The sequence below is a fragment of the Ochotona curzoniae genome, unplaced genomic scaffold (genome assembly GCF_017591425.1).
Source record: "Ochotona curzoniae isolate NIBS_2020 unplaced genomic scaffold, NIBS_Ocur_1.0 contig_1071, whole genome shotgun sequence".
Classification (NCBI taxonomy): domain Eukaryota; kingdom Metazoa; phylum Chordata; class Mammalia; order Lagomorpha; family Ochotonidae; genus Ochotona; species Ochotona curzoniae.
The window spans coordinates 6,820,528-6,844,554 of NW_024464939.1; the positions used below are offsets into that span (position 1 = coordinate 6,820,528).

The following is a 24,027-nucleotide window of genomic DNA, read 5'->3' on the forward strand; positions in this document are numbered from 1 at the left end:
CTAAAATGTGGAGAAATTAAATCAAAAGTTAGACAATATACCTTGTGTAGCAACCAACACAGGTAAAGCAAGCTCTGTTACAGACACTTTCTAGAGCCTGTTCTTTAAAACAGAAGCCTGTACGTGGAAAATAATTTGCTATTATCCTTCACAACGTTGTGTGCATCACCAAGCAAAATGCTTGGTAGTTTACATGTTTGCGTGACAAAGGAGTATTTTTCTTTTCAGTTCTCTGAATTCAATTATTATCACAACTGAATTCCAAAAGAATCAATCAGTTGATAAAACCAGGCAAGATCTAAAAATGAATTTTAAGTAAGAACAAGAATTTTATTTCTTTAAAGAAATTATTTTCAGGCATTCTAATCACTAAGTCTGACAGTTTTGACTCCTGACTTACATATAAAATACCCAATTTTACACCCAAAGGCCATGGGCCTAGCATAATGGCTTAGCTGGCTAATCCTCCTGCAAGCGCCGGGATCCCATATGTGCACCAGTTCTAATCCTGACAGACCCACTTCCCAGCCAATTCCTTCCTTGTGGCCAGGGAAAGCAGGAGAGGATGCCCTTGGGACCCTGCACCCATGTGGGAGACTCAGAAGATGCTTCTGGCCCCTGGCTTTGGATCAGTTCAGCTCTAGCCATTATGGCCAGTTGGTGAGTGAACCAGCAGATGGAAGATTTTTTTCTGTCTCACCTTCTCTCTGTATATCTGCCTTTCCAATAGAAATAAATAAATCTTTTTAAAGAGAGAGGAGAGAGAAAGAAAATCAAAAGTGACTCAGCTGACTCTCATGTGTCAAAGAAAAATAGAATTTAAACTTTCAATGATTTTTTTCCCAAGGAAAAATAAGCCCTATTAAGGTTAAAAAAAAATATATATATATACCTCCCTTAATATTGTAATAAATGCATGGATTTTAGGAGACATCTTTGAATCATGGGAAACAACTTGATATTTAAAATGTGTATTCAGTTTACATCTAAAATAAGTCATGCTTTGAAAACGTCAAGATTTGCCATTTGGACTTGTTCCTTTGTGAAATGTTTGCCCATTTCCTGTGCCCATTTCTTGAGTGGCTTGTTTGTTTTGGTTTTTTGGTTGTTTAAGTTCTTTGTATATCCTGGAAATTAGCCCCCTATCGCCTATATAGTGGGCAAGATCTTTCCCACTTTGGGGGTGCTTTTTACTTTGTTGATTGGTTCCCTTGCTGTACAGAGGCATTTAGTTTGATGAGGTCCCTTTGTATATTCTGTTCTCAATGCTATTGACTTTTTGGTTGTCCTTCTTAGAAAGTGGGACTACTCTAGGTTTGCTGGGTATTTCCTACATTTTTGGCAAGAGTTTGAAGGTTTAGGACTGTAGGTTAGCTTTTTATCCATGTAGATTGGAATCTTAGTGTATGGTGATAGGATGTGGGTCTATCTTTTTGTTTCTACAGGTATCTGCAGTTGTCCCAACAGACATTTTACTAAAGAGGCCTTCCACTTGTTGGACTGAGTTTTATTTTTATTTTTTTTTCTTCAATATAGTGTCTTTTGTCAAGATTAATTGGCGTGTTCTGTGTGGTTCTTTTGGTGTTTCTTTCTATTCAGTGATCTTCCTTTGTCTTTGTGCAGTACCGGCTGTTTTGCTAACACTGTCTATCTGTGTCAGAGGTGGGAAATTGTGATTCCCTGCTAATTCTTTATTCTTTCAGGATTGTTCTTATTGGACAATTAACGCTGGACTTTATGCTGGTATATGCTTACAAGGTAGGAATTCAACTGAACTTGAACTGTGGTTTTGCAGCAAGGTGGAGGACTCCACCCTGGGGGGGGGGTATGGGAGGGGGGGGGGGAATCCCCAGTGCCTATAAAACTGTATCACATAATACAATGTTAATAACAATAAAAAAAAAAAAAGAAAACATCAAGATTTTGTTTTTAGAAATTTTTTGAAAAATTAAAAGGGTAACTGCACAGCTGGCATTGTGGCACAAGTCAAACTGCTTCCTGGGATGCCACCATCCCACAGGAGCACCAGCTGGAGTCCTGGTGGTTCTCTTTCTAATCCAGCTGCCTACTAGCAGCCATGACTACAGTGAAAGATGCTTCAAGCGTCTGGATCCCTGCTGCCCATGGGAGACCACAGTGCAGTCCCAGGCCCCTGGTTTTTAGCATGGCGCAGTCCTTCCCTTTGTGGCCATTTGGGGAGTGAACCAATGAATGAAAACTCATTCTCTCCACTCTGTAACTCTGCCTTTGAAATAAACAAATCCTTAAATTTAAAAAATAAAAAATCCCTATAACTATGTTTAGACTCACTGAAACGAATACATGGTTAAAAGCTTTGTCTTGTTTGGAGACGGACATTACACTGATAATACCAGCATGTGCTCAAATACAGTTTGAGGTAAGATGAATGGCATGTTTTAATTTCTTTCTTGTTAAGGAACAGAAAATTAGTGCCCTGGGATGTCTAAACAATATTATCACAGTGCTAGTGAAATTTAAAGATATGCATATGTACAATGCATATCTTTAAATTTCATACATATATCCATCTGTATATATGTAAAAGAACACACACATCAGGCAATACTACATCCAGTTAGACATTCCCATTTGAAGTCAGGTGGCAGCATGCAGCATTACTTCTGACTCATTCCATCTTATGGAAATGACACACGCCAGAGTGACAACACATTGCAGCCAGGAAACTACTAAGATGCTTACTTTGTACTCTGTTCCACAACTATTTACAGTATATCAAACCAATTTCAAACAGCACAAGAATCACAGATGCATGAGTTTCTGATATCACAAAGAGATGCAGAACTGAAGAAATGAAGTGAATGATGACGTGGCAAACCAAGGTATGTAACATTAGGGAGAAATCAAGAAACTTTGAAGAATGGAAGGCATTCACCAGAGAGTTCTCAAAAACTCAGTTTACTTACTATAATAAAATAGCTCTGTAGGCATGCCACTGTGAGTAAAAAAATGTAAAAACATTGTTTGCTTGTTAATACACAATTACAACAATTAAATAGTTAGGGCCACATTATGCCCAGGATTTTGTGACTTCTCAACTCTAATAATGTGTCCTAGTTTTAATGTGAAAAGTGGACGTTCTGGATTTGTCTTCACACACACAAAAAAAGCAAGCAATGTTTATAGCTACTATGCAGCAATAATCTTGTACCTAGATTTTCACTGCTGAAACACCATAAAAATCATACTTATATTAATTTTTAAGGTAATCTCTACAAACTAAAAATAATTCTACGGATCTAAGAAATAAGTCAGTTTTCAATAATAATACCATCTCTGCTGTGTTAAATAGTTTATAAGCTTTTCACTTTCATTCATCTTATTTTTACTGTTCTAAGATAGAACATAGTATTTCCATTACATTTGAAGAAACAGGGTGATCACACATCCTACATCAGCTGAACTTCGAGTTGCACTGTGGTCTGACTACAACTCCCATGCTTACTGCAGAGCACCACCTGCCTTCTTGCTTTAACCACAGCAATTATATACAAAATGAAGAGGATAAAAGGGAGGAAGGTACAACTGAAGCAAGGAAGGAAGGGGAGAAAGACAGAGATCAAGTAAAGACAACGATTCTACAACAAAAGTGTCTTGACTACACAAGTATTTGCATGTGTATGGCTGCGTGTTTGGGTATGGGAGTTAGAAGTTTGTAAATGCCTATAATTAAAAAACATTTTGTTTTAAAAGGCACTTCTGATTTTCCCTGTTCCTACTCCACCTCCCTAGCTCTCTAAAACTAAAATCTCTAAAAGTTTTCAAAGAATTACATCTTGTAAAATTAGAACAGAAATGTCACCACTAGGCTCCTCTGCTAAGGGTCAGAGGGCTCCCTGCCTTCCCATCAGGTAATGTTAACTTTACTTGCAAGAAACACACTAAAGGTAGAGATCATAGTTACAGTCTCCTATCCACAGAGCAAAGAAACCTTATCAAAAGGAAAACTATTTTAGTTCGATATGAAATATATTATACAACTGATTAAATTTTAGAGAGACATATTAACCACTTATGCCTATTAATAAAAAAATGACAATTTTTTGCCAGAAACTTTTTTTTTATTTTAGTACATTAAGACATACAAAGCTCAATTCCAGGAGCCAGCACTGCTGTCCAGCAGATTAAACCACCACTTGCAATGCTGGCAATCCATATCTAAATGCCAGATGGAGTCCTGGCTGCTCTATTTCCAATCCAGCATCCTGCTAATACGCGTGGCAAGTCATTGGACAATGACCCAAGTTTTTTGGGACCCTGCCACCCATGTGGAAGAATTTCTAGCTCCTAGGTTGGGTTTGATAAAGGCTCAACTGTCGCAGACATTAAGGAGTGATGGGAGTAACAGATAGGAGATCTCTCACTTTTCCTCTTCCCAACTTTCAAATAAGTAAGTAAATAAATAAGTAATAAGCAATCTTTTAAAATAGGTCAACACATGCATTTTGTATGTGTATGTTTGCATATTAAGACAATTTCTGATCTATGATGGTTTGATTTAATGATTTTTCAACTCTATGATAGTGAGGAAACAGTATATATTTTAGTAGAAACTGCTATTTGAGTATGAAATTTGGATCTTTTTCTAGGCTATTAATATAAACTTGGATACTTTCACAGTGCTTGGCAGTGACCGTGAACCACAGCTCCCAGACAGCCACACGATCAGGAGAAACAACTACACTCTATTCAATATACTACATTGCTGGAATTGAGCTACGTGGAAGGTGAGGTGTACTAAAGGTACTTCGACTCAGGACGCTTTCAATGTAGGATGAATTTTTCAGAGTGTAACCCCATTGTAAATTGCTGAGCCTGTATATAATTCCAAATTACCTTGATGATTTTGTCCATATCTCCATAGCATAAGGAATTAAGAGAGATTTTAAAAGGTCTCCAAACAGGATTTAAGTTGTTTTTAATAACCTATAAAAAGAAAGGTTCAAAGGCTTGTTAGAAAAATTTTCAGTTCACAACACTTTGTACTTGCCCTTCCTTGTTCTTGCTACGTTCTCCCCAGTCATCTCTCATTTCTTTTCTTAATCAGATATTCCAATGAAAAGCTAAGATAACATTGTACAACTGTCACATGAAAAATATAATGCATTGTCCAACTCTGGAATATTCTGATGAAAGAGAAAAACTATGTGTAAAATCCATAAAACTATCATAAAGGGCATTTACACACTACAGATTATGGGGTTTACTCTTGTCTTGTTGTGTTTTAGAACTTGAGGTTTCACTGTAGGACACAGTATATTTGATTTAAATATGGACTGGAAAAGAGTAAGGAAGAATCTTGTTACGTTAGATCTGAATTGGAAAAATAAACCTAAATTTGTGATTGAAAATCATAAATATATACACACACATAATAAATGGAAGGACAAAAATAGACACAGTTCCACTTGTGTCCCTTGAAATAGCCTAAAAGCAATGACATCATAGTAGCAATGGACACGTCTAATATTTGTATCTTAGTGTCTAAATTTTACTCCTCCAATTTATAGTAATGGGTGCTTTGAGGAAAATAACATATTCCAGTTTTGAGACAAGGAAAGTTAAAGTAAAGCTAAACTGAGGATATCTGTTATCATAGGAAAAAAGAATGCTTGAATACTGGTAAGATTATGTTAAAAAATAACCCTAGAGTCACTTGAAGGAGGTGTCCTTGAACTAAACAAATTAAACTGAACATGAAGAATGACAATAATGAATAATTACTGTGTTATTATACACTGTTCCAACAATGCCTGAGTTTACAACGATAGTACATATCAAAAGGGAAATAGTGAGAGAAGAGACAAGGAATTCCTATTAATCTGAGTAATAGGGATGAAAGACTTGGGGGAGGGATCACTATTTCACAGCTTCCACTATAGTAACTGATTTAGGAAATAATCAACTGATCCTAAAACCAATATGTAAAATGCCACAGAACGGGTAACACATTCAACCTCAAAATATCATAATATATATTATCTATTAATTACAATTGGGGAAAAAAATGGACTTTCTGATAGTGAGATCTGCCATCTCCATATTGAGCAGGCTGACTCCATATACTCCCTGATGATGTTCTTGACAGAAATGTAGGTTTAATCTGGACCCAGTGGTGAGAAATAGAAATCTGGCCATGCTGACCAACAGATTCAATGGCATAAAGCACGAGAGGCAGGGAGAACATATATGCTACCTGAAATATAACAGCCAGATGATCGGAAAACAAAACCAATCTAAAACATGTAGGGGGCACCTGAGAAGATCTAAAGCTGAATGGCATATTAAAGCTGGTGCTAAATCAATGGTAGTCTTCTTAGGTGTGGCTGTTTAGGATGTCCCTGTTCTTGAGAAATTCCTGCTCCAGCAGTGAAAGCTAAAGAGCCTGTATCTGCATCCCACATCAGGATGGTTTAGCAAAAGGGGTGTATGCATGCCTAAATTCATATGCATGTGCGTGAATGGCAGAACACAAGTGTGTATAGATGTGATGAGGCGATGAAATCAGGCAAAGGATACATATGTAGTTCTTTAGGGGGCTTAAATTTTATCAAAATGAAAATAACTGGACATGACAGTATAAATGGGTATATGTTAGCCTTAGGTCCTAACTCATATAAATATTTTTATAAATTTGTAACTTTTTAAGATTCAGATTGCACCCCCCCCCACCACCAAGGAAACTTGCACCCTACATTTTAGATTTAGATACTTACCTCTGTTCGATGAACCATCAGCCAGTTTCCATCAGATGTCTGTTTGTGGAATTCCAGATACGGGTCTGACTTTCCAAATAGATCCTAGGTAAAGTAAGCAAGCAAAGGAAAAGCACAAGGCCTGTGAAACCATGCATTACCATACTTTACACATGTGAACAACTACCTCAAGTTTACCCCGTAAGTGCAAATGTAGTGCGCACAAATGCCACCGCTGTCCTCACCGCCTTATAACACGCTGTCTTACTAAGAGCTAGCTATTGAAGGCATTTGTGTTGAATGCTGCTAATCCAGAATGTCATATCTTTACTTCTCAAGTACAACATGGTGTTAAAGTACAATGATCAAATGGACCATAAAATATGTTTTCAACTGTTTTTCACTGTTGATAGTTTTCATTTACATAGCAATAATAGTTTTATATAAATTATATCCCAAATATTAACCATACTGACTCTAAAATAAGGCAGTTAGCAGAGAGACAATGGATTTAAAGGAATCAAATAACTTTCCCTAAGTCCAGTATTTAATCAATTGATGGGCCTAGGCCTTGAATTCATACTTACTCTTATAGTTAACACCCTTCCACTAATACCATGCATTTCTTTACGCATACAAAGGAATGGAAATAGATAAATGGAGCAAATTTCACAAATACTTAAACACAAGCTGTACCTTCTATTGCCTGTGTGTAACATAGCACTTCTTACAAAGTTCAAGTATGGTTAGTCCCCAAAAATAGCCTCATTACTATCCTCTGTGCACACACACACACACACACACACACACACACACACACAGACACGTTCACATAGAGAAAAAATTCTGGAAGGATTTACACAGAGGCTAGACTCAGGTAAGATTATAGATTGTTTGATTTTCTTATTTGATGTTCTTATTTTTATTTACCTTCATTTTGACTTACATACTTCCTCACATTACTTCCTACATTTTAAAATGAAAGTATATATATGAATTCTACAATAATATATGAAGATACACTAAATTGTGAAGATACATTAAATTATTATCCTACAATAGTATATGCAGATATACTAAACAGCCCTAACTTACTAGATTTAGTCCTAAATTCACCTCAATATTAAGAACTAACATAGCATTATTTTCCTTTTGGGTATAAAGCTTAATGTCAAGGAAATCGCACATTTGGTATAGTTGAAACATGAAGACTATGAATAACTATGTTTCTTAGAAAAATATTGCTAAGTAAAATAAGCTTCTCTTTTTAGCACACTAATAACTAACAACACTATTGCAGATAGAAAAATTAACTGTTCAAAAATGCATTTAGAGAGACACCTCTGTCTCCAGCACTGGCATCCCATATGGACACTGGTTTGAGTCCCAGCTGCTCTGTTTCTCATCCAGCTCCCTGCTTATGGTTTAGGAAATCAGTGGAAGTCCCTGTACCCATGTGGGAGACACAGAAGAGGTCCCTAGTTCCTGGCTTACGATCAGTTCAGCTCTAGCCATTGCAGCCAGTTGGAAAGTGAACCAGCAAACAAAAGATCTCACTGTCTCTCCTCCTCTCTGCTTTGGGCCATCCTCTACTGCCCTTCCAGGCCACAAGCAGGGAGCTGGATCGTAAATGGAGCAGCCAGAACACAAACCAGCACCCATACATGATGCTAGTACATGCAGGTGGATAATTAGCTTGCTATGTCACTATGCTGACCCCGTGATGTACTAATTTCAAGTACCACCTGCAGATGCCTTGGCAGAGTCACACCAAATGATTCCACAGGCTGCTGGCTAGATAATCCCCACCCCTGTGTTGAGATAATCCCCACCCCTGTGTTGAGAGAAGTAAAGAGAAAAGGCTCTGCTTATCCACTTAAAAATGGACATACATACACACTGTCATATACACACAGAGAAATAGTAGAATTTAGAGGTAATTAAACCTTTCTGTGATGTGCAGATGATGACATTCACAATATCGTTTTATCTTCTCAAAAAGGAAAATGTGAAGTAAAATGACATACTTCTTGACATTGGCATGATCTACTCACCTTATTATCCAGTTTTCTGGCTTCCATTTCAAATAAAACCACCCTGTTATCTTTTATTTCTTCAGCTGAAATCTATAAACAGATAAGGGAAACAAAAGGAAATACATGTTAGGGATTCTGATATAATTTAGGAAGTAAGTACTTAACAGAATATAAAGTGTATCCCAACATCAATGTATACTAAAAGGCTCACTAAGAAAACAGTGCCACTAAAAAAGACTTACTAGCATTTCTTTTACATATGAAAAAAATATGTCCCCAAAGTATACCACGTCTGTGTTATACAATTGTTTTTAAATGAAATTGCCCAAACTCTATCTTTTCCATTCCAGAGAAAAATCAAAGCCCTGGAGGAGGGATGGAAGCTCACTTCCCAAGATGAGCATCACAGCTCCCAAACACCGGGAAGTCTGAGTTAATCAGATCTACGGAAATATACAAGTTGAAACATCAGATCAACATTTTTCATCCAAGGAAAGACTCAATGCACTTTAAATTCCAGATTATCATGTTCCAAGAGCAATCAAGCTAATTACTGATAAAGCTCTCTGCCCTCCAAGTCAGCAACAATGCCAATATTCTTGGGCTGTTCAGAGAAAAGGATCCTCACAAGAACCTCAAACATGACATCTCAAGAAGGTATCTCTTCAGGAGAGAGCTAAAGTTAGAAAATGACCACTCGAGGCAATGGTTACCTACACAGGAATTTTAGAACACGAGGTGTTGAAAAACTTAGCATTAAATAACTAGAAATGTAAACCAGGATAGGACATGTATTTGTTTGCCCATGCCAGGAAGTCAGAAATTTAAAAATCTGTGGGAAGATGAGCAGCAAAATGCAAACATACACAAACAAAAATGATGGCTAAAGAGTTTATAGACTTGAAGATCATGCCATAATACAACCTCCACCTGGAATGAAATCCACTGTGAGAGGCCCGGCAACGTGGTCTAGCAGCTAAAGTCCTCTCCTTGAACACGCCAGGATCCCACATGGGCACCAGTTCTAATCCCAGCAGCTCCACTTCCCATCCAGCTCCCTGCTTGTGGCTTGGAAAAGCAGTCGAGGATGGCCCAAAGCCTTGGGACACTGCACCCGTGTGGGATACCCAGAAGAAGTTTCTGGATCCTGGCTTCGGATAGGCATAGCATCGGCCGTTGCACTCACTTGGGGAGTGAATCATCGGACAGAAGATCTTCCTCTCTGTCTCTCCTCCTCTCTGTATATCTGACTTTCCAATAAATAAATAAATCTTTAATAATTAAAAAAAAAGAAATCCACTGTGAAAAGTGCTTGTCAGTTTGAGTGCCAAAGTGATCCATCCAGAATATTACATAATTTCTAACTTGAGAATTGTCACTTCCATGGAGGAGGGGCAAGTATTGTAAAAACTACACCTGACTACTATAGGCAACTTAAACTGAAAGAAGCAATTGTCACATGCATTGTTCTCCTGTTTGACCCCACTCATTGTCCACATGAACTCTATGGTATGATTCCTATAAGGTAAGAGGAGATGAAATGGAACATTTGATATCAAATGATAAAGCAACTGATATGTACAATTTCAGCATATCCTATTTTGTTCATCTCTGAGACAAAAGGCAATTATCCTATCCTTACCGTAATGCTCCCTTTTCCTGCAGGCTTGCCATTCTTAAGCACCAGTGGTCGGGTGAGTCTCTTACTGGATACAATCTGTTAAAATTGGGAAGTAATAAAAAACGGCGACTTTACTTCAACATGCAAATTTTTTAACTGCATAATTTCAAAAAAGGAAAATAAAGTTCACTTAAAGTCATCAGAAATAGAAACATTAAGTCCATGCCTTAAAGATATAGAGATTATAAGACCCAGCACAGTAGCTTTGAGGCTAAGTCATTCCCTTGAAAGTGGCTTGATCCCATATGGGTGCTGGTTCCAATCCAGGCAGCCCTCTTTCCCATCCAGCTCCCTGCTTGTGGCCTGGGAAAGCAGTTGAGGACGGCCCAAAGCCTTGGAACTCTGCACCTGCTTGGGAGACGCAGAAAAACTCCTGGCTTAAAATCAGTGCAGCTCCGGCGTGGCAGTCACTTGGGGAGTGAAGAAATGAACAGATCTTCCTTTTTGTCTCTCCTCTCTGTATGTCTGACTTTCCGATAAAAAATAAATTCATCTTTAAAAAAGAGACAAAGAGATTACAAAGACCCTCAAAGTGCATCTATACATTTAAACTCATTGCAAAAGATTTCCAAGAGGCCCATGCCTCTATACCTACAGTCTTCATACCTATTAGTTCCTTATGAACTACCTCAAAGTTTAACTTCTTCCTAATAATAGAAAGAGAAGATTTTCATCAAATGCGCAAACCACTGAGCTGAAACCCTGTAAATAAAACGTGGAGCACTGAACAGTTGTTCAGCAGGATTCAACTTTCCAACTGACGTACAACTTCAATACCCAACTCCTACAAAATATGATTTTGCTTAAAATGGAGTTCATGAAATACGTTCAAATAGTTCATGAAAAATGAACTAAAGGACAATTTTGATGTAAAAATCTCCAATCTACGCAATATTTACATAATATAAATTTTCCAAGGACTTTTTTATGCGTCCTTATAAAGTACACCTAGATATTTTTTTCTATTATGTATTTATTTATTTGAAAGGGAGAATCGCAGAGAGAAGGAGGGAGGAATCTTGTATCTGTTGGACATCTCCCCAAATGACCACAATGGCCAAGCTAAAGCCGGGCACCTGGAATTCCACCCAGGTCTGCCACCAGATGCAGATGCATAAACACTAGGACCATCTGCCATTGTTTTCCCGGGCGCATCAGCAGGAGACTGGACCAGAAGAGGAGATCTGGGGTTTAACCTGGAGCTCACAAAAGTGGCCAGTATGACAGTTGGGAGCTTAACCCTCACACCACAGGGCCAGTTCCCCTAGAGACTTTTTTTTTCTTAACATTTATTTATTTTTATTGCAAAGTCAGATATACAGAGAGGAGGAGAGACAGAGGGGAAGATCTTCCATCTCATGATTCACTCCCTGAGTGATCTCAATAGCCAGAGATGAGCTGAACTGAAGCCAGGGGCCAAGAGCCTCTTCCAGGTCTCCCATGCGGATGCAGGGTCCCAAGGCTTTGAGCCATCCTCGACTGCTTCCCCAGGCCACAAGCAGAGAGCTGGATGGGAAGTGGGGCCACCAGGATTAGAACCGGCGCCCACATGGGATCCCGGCATGCTCATAGTGAGGACTTTGGCCACTAGGCCACAGTGCTGGGCCCCTCTAGAGACTTTCAAACAGATCGGTCTATGGCAAATCTCAAATTATTTAGAATTTGCTGTGCTGATTTTTTTTAAAGGATAAATAATTGCATAAATTTCTGTTTGATATCATTTATCAAAGTTTTAGGCATTCCATATTGCCCTTGAGATACAGCAAACGTCCTGATCTTAAAATGGGTTCAAGTGAAAATTAAAGCTATAAAGGTCATATTTTAGTGATAAATGCTACACACTGAAAAAGAAATTACCCTCCTTCACGAAGCCTTCCTAATCTTTATACATGCTCATGCTATCTGCTTATAGATCATATTGAACTAGGAACAAAATGGTGAGCCATTACACACCTACCCCGAGAAGTGAAGACTACAATGAGCATATTTCACCACGTGTTTCTACAGTGGTACAGAGAATTAAATGAGTTCAAGAAAGAGCTCCAAACTAGCCTAGGGGACCTGAGAAGGCTTACAGGAGGAATAAGGTTGAAATCAGCACACCTCAGCTTGACCAACAGCAAGCCAAGTAGAGGGGTGGTGGGTGGTATGGGGTATTGGGGGCCAAGGGCTGCAAGTCATCACACTTAAAATATCAGAGAAGTTGCTGTTATTTCAACAAAATTTATGACTTTACCATAAAGACAAAGTTCTATTGAACTCTGGGAGCTACAGCAGCAGCACTGTTTATGGAAACATCCCATTAAATACCCCTAACTCAAAAGAGTTAACAGGAGTTGTCATAAGCATAGTCCTTGTCCTAATGAAGAACAAGGGAAACAAATTCACGCCAGCTATTCCAATAGATGAACTCAGACTTTGAGGTGATCACATGCCTTTCAACTTTTACTATCAAACAAAGAAACAAACAAATACAGCAGCTGTTTATACTCACTTGTCCGAGAGTACATTCGCATTCTCCTAAGAAATCATCATCGCTCAGCTCAACCGTTTTGTTGTCAATATCATAAATTCCAAATTTCAGTTTCTGAACCACTTCAAAGTAGTAATCAATAATAAATGTCTTAGAAAACTTAGGATTCAAGCAATTCTTAACTTTTTCCGTGCGTTCAACCTGTACTCAGACCCCAAAACAAAGAAAAAGAAATTTCCTCAGATCAAGGGTATGCTTGAACTTGAACATCTTTATACTAAATGCAATTAAGTATAGATATGAAAACTAAAGGCAGCATCTACCTGCATAAAAAATGCTACAAGCAAAGGTAAACTTGCTAGAAAAGTTACAGTAGTAGAAGAAAGGATGTTGTTATTTTTACTATTTTAATAAATTCCTCACATTGTTAAAACAAGTCAGCTCATTCTTCACCTAAGGTATTTAATATTACCTCATACCACTGTTGACCACTTGTATTCAAAAACAGCGCACACAAAGGGTCCGACTTGGACCCTATATCTGTATCCAGAAGGTTGTCACAGGAAATATTCAGCTCTACTTTCGTGACACACTGGGCAGCCATCTTTGGAGCTGTGAGAAAACCAAGAAAACAAAGCAAGTGAAATTGTGTCTTTAAGAAGTACCTTCTGAGCAGGACTTAGCGTAGCAGTTAAGATCCCCATATACCCACATCAGAGTTTGGTTTTCCACCTTCAGTTCACAACTCCAGCTTCCTGCCAATGCAGACTCCGGGAGGCAGCAGTTCTGAGTTTCCAGCCTAGACCTCAATGATAGCCCAGGACACTAAGGCTTATGGGAACTGAACAAATGGATGGAAGTGGCTTTTCTCCCTCTCATATTTTCTCTCTCTATCTCTCCCTCCCTCTGACACAAAAAGCAGCAGCACACTTGTTCCTAATGGAAGTAGCTGGATACTTAAAGTGCCACAAAAGACAGTGAAAACTTGCTGGAATGACACTGCTCTGTCTCCTGGGGACATGCGTGTAGCTTATCTTGGTGATACTGCTTTAGTCAAATACTCTTATTTCAATAAAACTCCTTCATTAAATGACAACACAATGACTTTTTTAAGGCGACAGCTGAGACACACCAGTTTTAAGTTGGCCATACATTGTACCATTTAGAAAAACCCCAGGTATAATATTGATTCTTCACTAAAAGGTGCATTATGAGGCAAAACAAAACATTGAAGCATTACCTTCTTTACTCATTTACTTAATAACAAATATGATTTTTTCCCCCAATAACTGTGGTAAAGACTCAAACCTGGATAATGAAGGCTCCCCAAATGCCCCCTTGTTGGGTTGGCTCCCTCTAATTCTGCACCTCAGTCTTCTCAATCTGTGGTTCTCAGTCTGCCCAGCTCATTGGGGCTCATCCTGGGGAAGATTCAAATCTACTGTTGTACTCCCAACTAGAGATTGAATTTAACTGGTTTAGCATGCAAATTGGGCATCAACTCCTTGGAAGATTCTCTATGATGACAAAATTGCCAAAGTCACTCTTTTGAAGAGAATACCCTGCAAACAAGTGTATCCATCCTCTCTCACGACTTGCTACGGTAAACCTCACTTCCAAGACCCACACTTCTCCAACTTCTAATCACTGCATGAAAAGGGCTGAGGTTAGGGATGGGCTCCTCATGGAGGCTGCCTCCTCGTAAAAGCACTCAGCACTGAGGCCACGCTGCTTTCCTCTCCGAAACCTAACGAAACAGAAGGGAGTACAGATACCACCAGAAACTGACATAGGGCATTGTGTTGCAGCTGGATGCCCACTTAGCTTGCTTCTAGAAGCACAGGTAAATGCAAGCAGAGTGGTAGAACAGACTGTGCAGGTAGTCACTACCTCCTTAAATGTGCAATATTGAATCACGTGCTCCACTGAGATATACTTGAAATTCTAGGACAACAGGAAAATATCCAAAATCCATCCTGTACACGGCAGTACAATTGTGACCTGGCAATGTCCAAAAAAACGCCTATCACAGAACCTCTTTTAATTACTCTTTCAAAATAGTAACAATCATCTATGTCAAAAATCAATAGTAGATTAAAAAAATAATCAAAAAAATTAAAAATAAAGGGCCCTGTGCTGACCTAGTGGCCAAAGTCCTCGCCTTGAATGCACCATGATTCTATGTGGGTGCCAGTTCTAATCCTGGCAGACCCCACTTCCCATCCAGCTCCCTGCTTGTGGCCTGGGAAAGCAGTCGAGTTTGGCCCAAAGCCTCGGGACCCTGCATCCACGTGGGAGACCCAGAAGAGGCTCCTGCCCCCTGGCTTTGGATTGGCTCAGCTCCAGCCATTGTGGCCCCTTGGGGAGTGAACCATGAGATCTAAGATCTTCCTCTCTGTCTCTCCTCCTCTCTGTATATCTGACTTTCTAATCAAAAATAAATAAATCTTTCTAAAAAAAATAAAATTACTTTGTAAAAAAAACCAAACAAACAGGGCCCAGTGCGATGGCACAGTGGTTAAGGGCCTCGCCTTGCACGCCCCGGGATCCCATATGGGCGCAGGTTCTAATCCCAGCCGCCCTCTTTCCCATCCAGCTCCCTGCCTGTGGTCCGGGAAAGCAGTTGAGGACAGCCCAAAGCCTTGGGACCCTGCACCCATGTGGGAAACCCGGAAGAGGCTCCTGGCTTCAGATTGGCTCAGCTCCAGCCGTTGCGGCCACCTGGGGAGTGAATCATCAAATGGAAGATCTTCCTCTCTGTCTCTCCTCCTCTCTGTATATCCGCCTTTCCAACAAAAATTAAAAATAAACCTTTAAAAAAAAAGAAAACAAACAAAAACTATGAACAAATAAATAAACAAGCAAACAAAATCAATGCTAGTGTTTAAGATTCTTAAATGAATGGAGACTGAGAATAATAAAGCAGGACTGAGCAGTATGTAGAAATACATTTTTATTTTATTTTTTTAAGACTTATTTTTATTACAAAGTCAGATATACATAGAGGAGGAGAGACAAGCTCCCCCCCATGCATCACAGTGGACATGTGGTGGAGACAAATTTAGCATATGTGGATAGCAAGCCAGAAGGACTTTACAGGTAGATAACGCAGTGCTATGGTGAGTGATCAAGTTAGGGATAATAAGATGAAGTGGCTCACTTTAAAGGGTCACCTCTTAGGCTCAGCACAGCAGCCTAGCGGCTGAAGTTCTTGTCTTGCACACGCTGGGATCCCATATGGGCTCCAGTTCTAATCCAGCTCCCTGCTTGTGACCTGGAAAAGCAGTCAAGGACAGCCCAGGGCCTTGGGACCCTGCACCCACGTGGAAGACCTGGAGGAGGCTCCTCCTCCTGATTTTGGATCAGCTCAGCACCAACCATTGCAATCACTTGGGGAGTGAATCAGCAGACATAGGATCTTCCTCTCTCTCCTTCTCTCTGTATATCAGACTTTCCAATAAAAATAAATAAATGTTAAAAAAATTAATAACTGAAATTAAAAAAACAATTTTTCTTAAATGTCACCCTCCCAGGAGGGGCACTCTAGCACAGTGGAATAAGCTATTGCTTATGATGCTAGCATCCCATGTTGGAGCACCAGCGCGAGTCCTGGTTTTTCTGTGTCTGGGCTAGCACTCCGCTAATGTACCTGCAACTCAGCAGATGATGGCCCAAATATTTGAGACTTCTACCCACATGGAACAGGCTTCAGCCTGGCCTGGCTCTGGCTATCGCAGCCATCTAGGGAGTGAAGATCCCCCATTTCGGGATGGAAGGTCTCTCTCTCTCCTTCTCCATCTATCATTCTACCTTTCAAATAAATAAATATTTAAGATTTAAAAATCACCTATAAAACCTCTTCTAATTCTATAATGCTTTACAAGTTAGAACATTGTAAGACATATCTAAAAGTTCTCTTATCAATATACAAGAGCTACAGATAACTTTAAAAAGTCAGGTCTGCAAAGCATCCAAACAAAAAAAAAAAAGCTATTACTTTTCTGAGGTACATACATACAATATCAGAGAGAATTTGTGTTACTAGAGTGCCAAAAACCAAATAAGACGCAATTTAAAAAAAAAAAAAAAAAAGGGCAGGAAAAGAGGAATCCATTCGAGCTCTGGCACTAAGATGTGGCTGTTAAGTCGGTGTCTACAAGGCCAACTTCCCTAGGAGCTCAGCTTCTCCCTTGCAGATGCGGCTCCTTCCTAAAGCACCTGGGGAAGCCGTGGAGGATGACCTGAGCACTAGAATCCCGCCAGCCACATGGGAGAGCCAGGCTCCGGGCTTTCACCTGGCCCAGCTCTAGCCCCTGTGCCCATGTGGGGAGTGAACCAAGGGATGGAAGATTCTTTCCCTCTCTCTGTAGTTTGCCTTTCAAATAAATAAATCTAAAGAAAGAAAAGAGAGAGAGAAAGAGAAAAAGAAAGAAAGAAACAAAAAAGGAAACAAAGAAAAGATGAACATAAAACACAGAAGCACGGAAAAGACAGTAAATCAGAAGCTGCCAGTGTTCGTGGGATCACTACCCTAGTGATACCAGAACCTCCTTCTCAATCCCTTCTTCCTTAGATCACCCATTCCATTTGAAAACCTAAGAGCATTCTGAAGGCTCTGTCACCACTTTCACTTCTTCTCTGACTTCAAGCTCTAGGCCTTAGTTATCTGATAGAAAGCTAATACTCCTCAAATCCTTATCTCCAGATCTCTCACCCCCAAACCTTTTGTATGCAATCACTTTTTTTCCCCTCTTTCACATCTACTTAGCCCCAGCAACTCCATCCTGGCCCTCTGGACTTGCTCCTTCTTATGAACTGCCCCATATCACAGGCTGTTGGATGCAACAGCCTGCGTTCTCTTCGAGATTGTATTGCTCAGGTAAGCTCCTCCACCTCCCTGCTTCCTCTGGGGCTCCTTTCACAACATGAAGGGTTTCCACCTCCCTCAAAAACTGACTGTGAGGATTGCAACAAATAACAGAGTTAAACAGAGTCTGGTGCACAGTAACAGTTCCAATATGTATCAAAACCACTATCACTTATAAAAATGATCCTTTTTATAAAGATGCATTTATTCTTATTAAGGCAGAGGTAGACAGACTGTGGCTGAGGGAGATCTTTCACCCTATGGCTTACCCCCCTAAATGGTTTACCCCCCTCAATAGCCAGGTCTGTCCTGGCCAAAGGCAGAATCCAGGAACTGCATGCAGTCTCTCACATGGCTTAAGGAGCCCAGCAATTGGCCCATCTTTCACTGCTTTCCCAGGCGCATTAGTAAGAGCTCCATAGGAGATGCTAGCAAATGGGGGGAACAATTGAACATGCTATAGCACAGCACTGGCCCTGATGACTATTTTATTTTTTAACTATTATTATTTTTATTTTTCATTATTTTTACATAGTTGATTAGGGTGATTAAGGTCAAGGGCTACAGGAAAGTGGGTGACATACTTCAACAGTTCCAAATTACTGCCGATCTTGCCACTACAAGCATGATGAAATCTCTCTAGAATGCTGTAGTCTGGCCTGACCTAGCCTGCCTCAAGTCCCAACTCTCACTGGCAGATGCTGCAACCTGGAACTGCTCAGTCTGCTCCCATCCTGCCTCATGCAAGCTGGCAGGTGTGACACCCTAGCCCAGCATGACCTGTGCTCCAGCCCGGTCTCTGCACTTGCCACTGAGCTAAGGTGTGCTCAGTCTGCCCAGTCTGCCCCACTCCAAAACCAACCCACACATTAGCCAACATCTGGAGCTACCTTACCCAGCCTGCCCAACATCCAGGCTTGGAACACATGCTCACCAGCAGGAGCTATGACCCACTAGGGAAGTTCCCCAGGTTCGCCTACTCGGCCCACTCCCAGACCCAGATTTCACACATGCCAGCAGGTGCTAGGCCCTTGCCCTACATAGCCTGCTCCTCCATCTTGGCCTGTTTATGAACTGGTGAATACTGCAGCCTGGTCCACCTCACACCTTGTTTTAGGATGCACATGTGAGTGCTGCAGCCTGGACTTGCCCAGAGTATTCTCGGTCCCTATATCCATGAGTGTTGGTGCATTCCATGGTCACCCCTAGCTCAGCCCTATTACCACCCCAACTCTTGAGCTAACCAGCAGGACTTACATTTTCACAGGGTTGGGCCCACAAATCCCCCACAGACCTGGTTCTCACGCATCCTGGTTAGTATCATGGCCCAGCCTAATGTGATCCATTTCCCTATTCTGACCTTTAATCAGGTACTAGGATCTAGTCCTGCTAGAAAGGGCCACAGCCCCAGCTTTCACATGGGCTGGCATGTAATGGTCAGCAATGTTCCATGCTAACAAGCCCTACTCTGGATTTCCATGTGGACTGGTACATGAGTCTGATTCATACAGATCTTCCAGTCTCTCCCCTCCAAACCAGGCCTAACTTCACTCACTTCCCTGCAAGTATAGTGGCTCTGTCATTGAGTGTTCCTCAGGATTCATTCCTCACCTAGGCGTACTGTGGCCTTATCCACTGGTGTCCTTATCCATAGATGTCCAGACCACCAATACCCCAAAGCTCGCTGCCAGGTGGCCAGCAGGTGAAGCCTGCCTCCAAGGCCAGGATTTGCCCATTGCTTGGCAGCAGCGGACGGGGAGCTAGGATCCGCAGCAGGAAGTCTGGGGAAGCACAGGTTCTCCCAGCCACAGCCACGTGGCTGGGAGATTCAGACACCCGCACCTCTGAGCAGACTTACCTGGACTCCCCCTAATGACTGTTTACAAGCTACCAGCCTTAAGAGTCTGATCTCCCTTTATCTATCCCTGTTTCATATTTCTTACTAATCTACCCCAAGGCAACTTTCCTAATTTCCTATACCAAGCAGTTCCTTGGTATTTCTGCTAACATTAACAGATACCACAGTAGAAGAACAAGATCAATTTCTGAATAGTGATTCAATCTGGGTTGAATCCTGCATGTGACCACATATCAACAACTTCAATGTCCCAAGCCTTGATTTCTTCATTAGTACAAGTAGAGATACTGTAAGTAAATCTTTACAGCTATTATGTGTCAGGTATCTTACTTTTTGTATCTAATACAGATAATCAGTAGAATACATATTGAGTTGTGCTTTTTTTTCATTTGCATAAGGTAGTTTAAACTCTCTTACGTTGCATGTCAGCAGCAGCAACCATGACAGAGCACCAGCAAACAACTCCGATTGAGTAAGGATTGCTGAAGTTCCTGCCGAATGAGATGTCAAGAATTCTCTACCTGCAACCAGCAATCTTTACATTTCCAACGATGAGGGGAATTAAAGAATGAATGTAGATCTTTACGTGCAAAATCACTCTCATAGCAAAGAGACATAAAGTACCACAAAAGCATTATTTTTGCCTAAAAATGCTCATGCAAAAGCTACCAAAACAATGTGCCAGGCAGAGCAGATTACACAGCAAATTGTTTATAATTATACTACTACATTGCTGCCAAGAAATAAATTCTATTAATCGCATTCCTCCCTGAAGATGACTCTGACTACAGCCTCATTTTTCTCTAGAAACCCTTTATGCATGAATGCAAGAAGAAATTACATAAACATCCAAGTTTGGAACCCTGTCAAAAGCAACATTTGTGAAGCTGCTCTTTTCATTCTCTATGTAATCTTCCAGTGCATGACATGCAATTTTTCCTTTAAAAAATGAGCAAAAGAATATCTTATCCACAAATTAGAAGGGAGAAATAAAACATGTTTGTATGCTTTTAAATAAGAAATAAGTTTTACTAGAATGAGTGACCAGGGGCAGGAGTGAATGCATGAGGCCGAAAGAATGATTCTAGGGCCCAGTGTGGCAGTCTGGAGGCTAAGGTCCTTGCCTTGCATGCACCAGGATCCCATATGGGCACCAGTTCATGTCCCAGCAGCCCCAGTTCCCATCCAAGTTCCTTCTTGTGGCCTGGGAAAGCAGTTGAGGACGACCCAAAGCCTTGGCACCCTGCACCCACATGGGAGACCTGGAAGAGGCTCTTGGTCCCTAGCTTCAGATCAGCTCAGCTCTGGCCATTAAAATCACTTGGGGAGTGAATCATTGGACATAAGATCTTCCCCTCTGTCTCTCCTCCTCTCTGTATATCTGACTTTGCAATAAAAATAAATAAATCTTAAAAAATAATTCTATGTATTTTGGTCCCCCAAAGGTAGGAAGCAGGATAGATACTTAACATGCCAGTTAAGACCTGGATTAAGATGCCCAAGTCTTGGATGTGAGGGAGATCTGGCTGGAACATCTGTCACTCCATTGATCGGCAGGATTGATTTAGCTGATCTGGCTGGCCACTCAGGGATCCCCTTCCTCCCTCACTGCTACATGTGCTTCCATCCCGAAGCTGTGCGCTCAGTTGAAAGAGGACCACCATCCCCACTAGAGGAGGAGGATCGGTTTTGGGTCAAGGGTATATGAGTAGCTGTACTCCCCTGCTAGAACCTCCAAACAAGCTCTCAAGATGCCCAAGTCTGACTTGGAAGTGCCTGGGTTAGATACTAACTCAGGTCTGTTAACCCAAACCAGAGGAGGCAGCGGTGATGGTTCAAGTGCTTGAGCCCCTGTATCCATGAAGGAGAGCTGGATTGTATCAGTCCACTCCATTGCTGTTTTTGTGAAGTGAGCCAGAATATGGGAGTGTTCTCCCTCTCCCAAATACAAAAAATAATAAAGATTAGGTTAACAGTAGGAAAGGATAGAAATGGTCCTTAGATTAGGCAGCAGTTTCCTTAGAGTGTAGATGACTGGCTGAAGAACCTTGGGCTCAAATTAATCGCCCTAACTTTTCTGAGCCAACATTATAATATCAACAATTCAAAGAAATTGAAAATCAATACAATATATGAAGTGGGGGGTCTGATGTACAAAACTGAAGAACAAGGGTCACCTTAGTTGAAAATCCTACAGGTCTCCTTCCTCTTTTTCCATCATCCTCTAAACACTCAACCTGCTCTAAGATTTATTCAGTAAATCTGTCACAGAGATTCTGCCTACTATACCCTCAATTCTCAAACTTGGAGGTGCAGACCCTCCCTTACACTCAGAGTCATTACTGCGCATTAGGCCTTCCCATCTCCCACTTGCTATTTTCATAATCCCTTAATGGGTCTTTCCATTCCTATTATTCCTTCTCTAATCACATCATGATTTTATCAAATTTAAGCAGTAAACAAATTACCGCTTCCCCAGGGCCTAGGATAATGCAATAAGCTAAGCCTAGAAGTCATAGGAACACTCAAACTTACCCCTAGCCTCCCTGGAAAAACATATGACACAAAAACTAATTTCCTCATCTATACAATGGGGAGCACAAAGGTACCTGACAAGTGTCTGTGTGTCACATACTCCCCATCCATTGTATAATCCAGGGGCTTGAACAACTGTCTGTCTCAGAATAGATTATTTTTAAGCAGTAAAAAATAAAGTACTTTTCTTTGGATTTACACAAAATTAACTCAGCAAAATAGTCTGCCTAGACTACAGAAAATCTCCTAAATTCCTTTACAAAGGCTTGTTTTTATCTTTCTCCCCTTTTTGAAGGTTTTATTTATTTGTTTGAAAGGAAGACTTACAGAGATAGACAAGGAGAAAGAGATCACCCAGGACTGCATTACTCCCTTAAAGGGCCAGAATGGCTAGAGCTGGGCCAGGCAGAAGCAAGGAAATTCCTCTGGGTATCTTATGTGGGTATGGGGTTCAAGGACTTGGGCTCAACAATATTAGCAAGGAACTAGATAGGAAGCGGAGCAGCTAGGACCCAAACCAGCTCTCTTATGGGATTCAGGCATGCAGGCAAGGTTTAACTCACCACAACCACAACACAGGCCCCTTGTTTATCTTTCTGGTTGGTGTCATTAATGCAAAAGGAAAGGTTGATGACACTAGTGTCTGTGATTCATTGTTTATGCTAAGACACTTGAGAGGAAAAATTTACTTCCACCTAGTACTACCTTTAGTAAATTTCCTGGTCTTCAGCAACCAAACGAGATAGCTGGTCTACATTTATAAACACGTTTTGAGGTTCCTTTTGGTTCTTACAGCATGACTCACCAGCTGCTGTTTCACAGCACATCCTGCATGGCCTCAGCTGAAAGTCAGCCCGGGCAACCTTGGGGCAGCTGGAGTAGGCCCAGCAACAGCAGCAGTCAACACAATATGCAGGATTTCCCAAACAGTATTCTCAGAACAATGACAGACCTGCCCTTCCAAAAACAATGTGCCCCAAAGCCAAGAGCTGCCATGTACTGAAAGGTCTGAAGTCAAGTGCACAGCGTATGTCTTACTGTGTACCCATTATTATGGAAGGTTAGTAGAGCCATAAAACACCTTGGTGCTCAATGTCATCATATTGGGACGATCCATTCATTGAATAATTATTAATGACTACCTTTTAGGTATTAAAAAAGAAAATAGAGCACGGGAAGCAAAAGCAAAACAAATGTTCAGCTATCGGTGCATACATTCAAATAAATAATCATATAAAATTACATTTATAGGCAGAAGAGTTTCCTGGAACAGAATTGTACTGTTACTGAAGATTAAGATTATACTTCATCATAAAAGATTCATATCCATGTCGCCACTGACTGGTGGCTTTGTTTTTGTCCTTAAGGAAGTAGGAGGAGTGGGAAAAATAGGGAAAAAGAAAAGACAGTTTCTACAGGACCAGCATTGTGTCATAGTAACTTAAGCCACTACCTGCGATACAGGCATCTCACCCAGGTACCTTGACACTCAGCTGATCCATTTCCTGTCCAGTTCCCTACTAATGCACCTGGGAAAGCAGCAAAAGATGGTCCGAGTGCATAGATTCCTGGCTTTGGCTGGCATAGCCCTGGCAATCAGTCATTTGGGAAATGGACCAGTGGATGAACGCTATCTTTCTCTCCTTCTCTGTCTTTGTCTCTCCCTCTCTCTCTCTCTCCCTGTAACTCTTTGAAATAAATTTGTATTTTTATTAAATTTACACCTGTGATGTTTTTCTTTACAATTTTTGCAGTTCCTAATTAAGATTATCTCTGAAAATTACAAAAATCCTGAGAGTTGGGCAAGACAAGGATTACAATATGTTGTTTCATGTCCTAAGTA

The 24,027-nt window shown here is 40.7% G+C and overlaps 1 protein-coding gene across 2 annotated transcripts in view; it reads right to left on the reverse strand.

The window, feature by feature from the left end:
* The window catches only part of CPNE3 (copine 3), a 70,176-nt gene that overhangs the window by 23,562 nt on the left and 22,587 nt on the right, over positions 1 to 24,027 (reverse strand). For both annotated transcript variants that reach the window (XM_040993581.1, XM_040993573.1), the window contains exons 2-7: positions 13,397 to 13,536; positions 12,946 to 13,125; positions 10,413 to 10,487; positions 8,789 to 8,860; positions 6,756 to 6,839; positions 4,876 to 4,965 (exon numbers count right to left, since the gene is read on the reverse strand). In XM_040993581.1, the coding sequence (XP_040849515.1) occupies positions 4,876 to 4,965; positions 6,756 to 6,839; positions 8,789 to 8,860; positions 10,413 to 10,487; positions 12,946 to 13,125; positions 13,397 to 13,528 (633 nt within the window). In that variant the 5' untranslated portion in view covers positions 13,529 to 13,536. The remainder of the gene's footprint in view (positions 1 to 4,875; positions 4,966 to 6,755; positions 6,840 to 8,788; positions 8,861 to 10,412; positions 10,488 to 12,945; positions 13,126 to 13,396; positions 13,537 to 24,027) is intronic.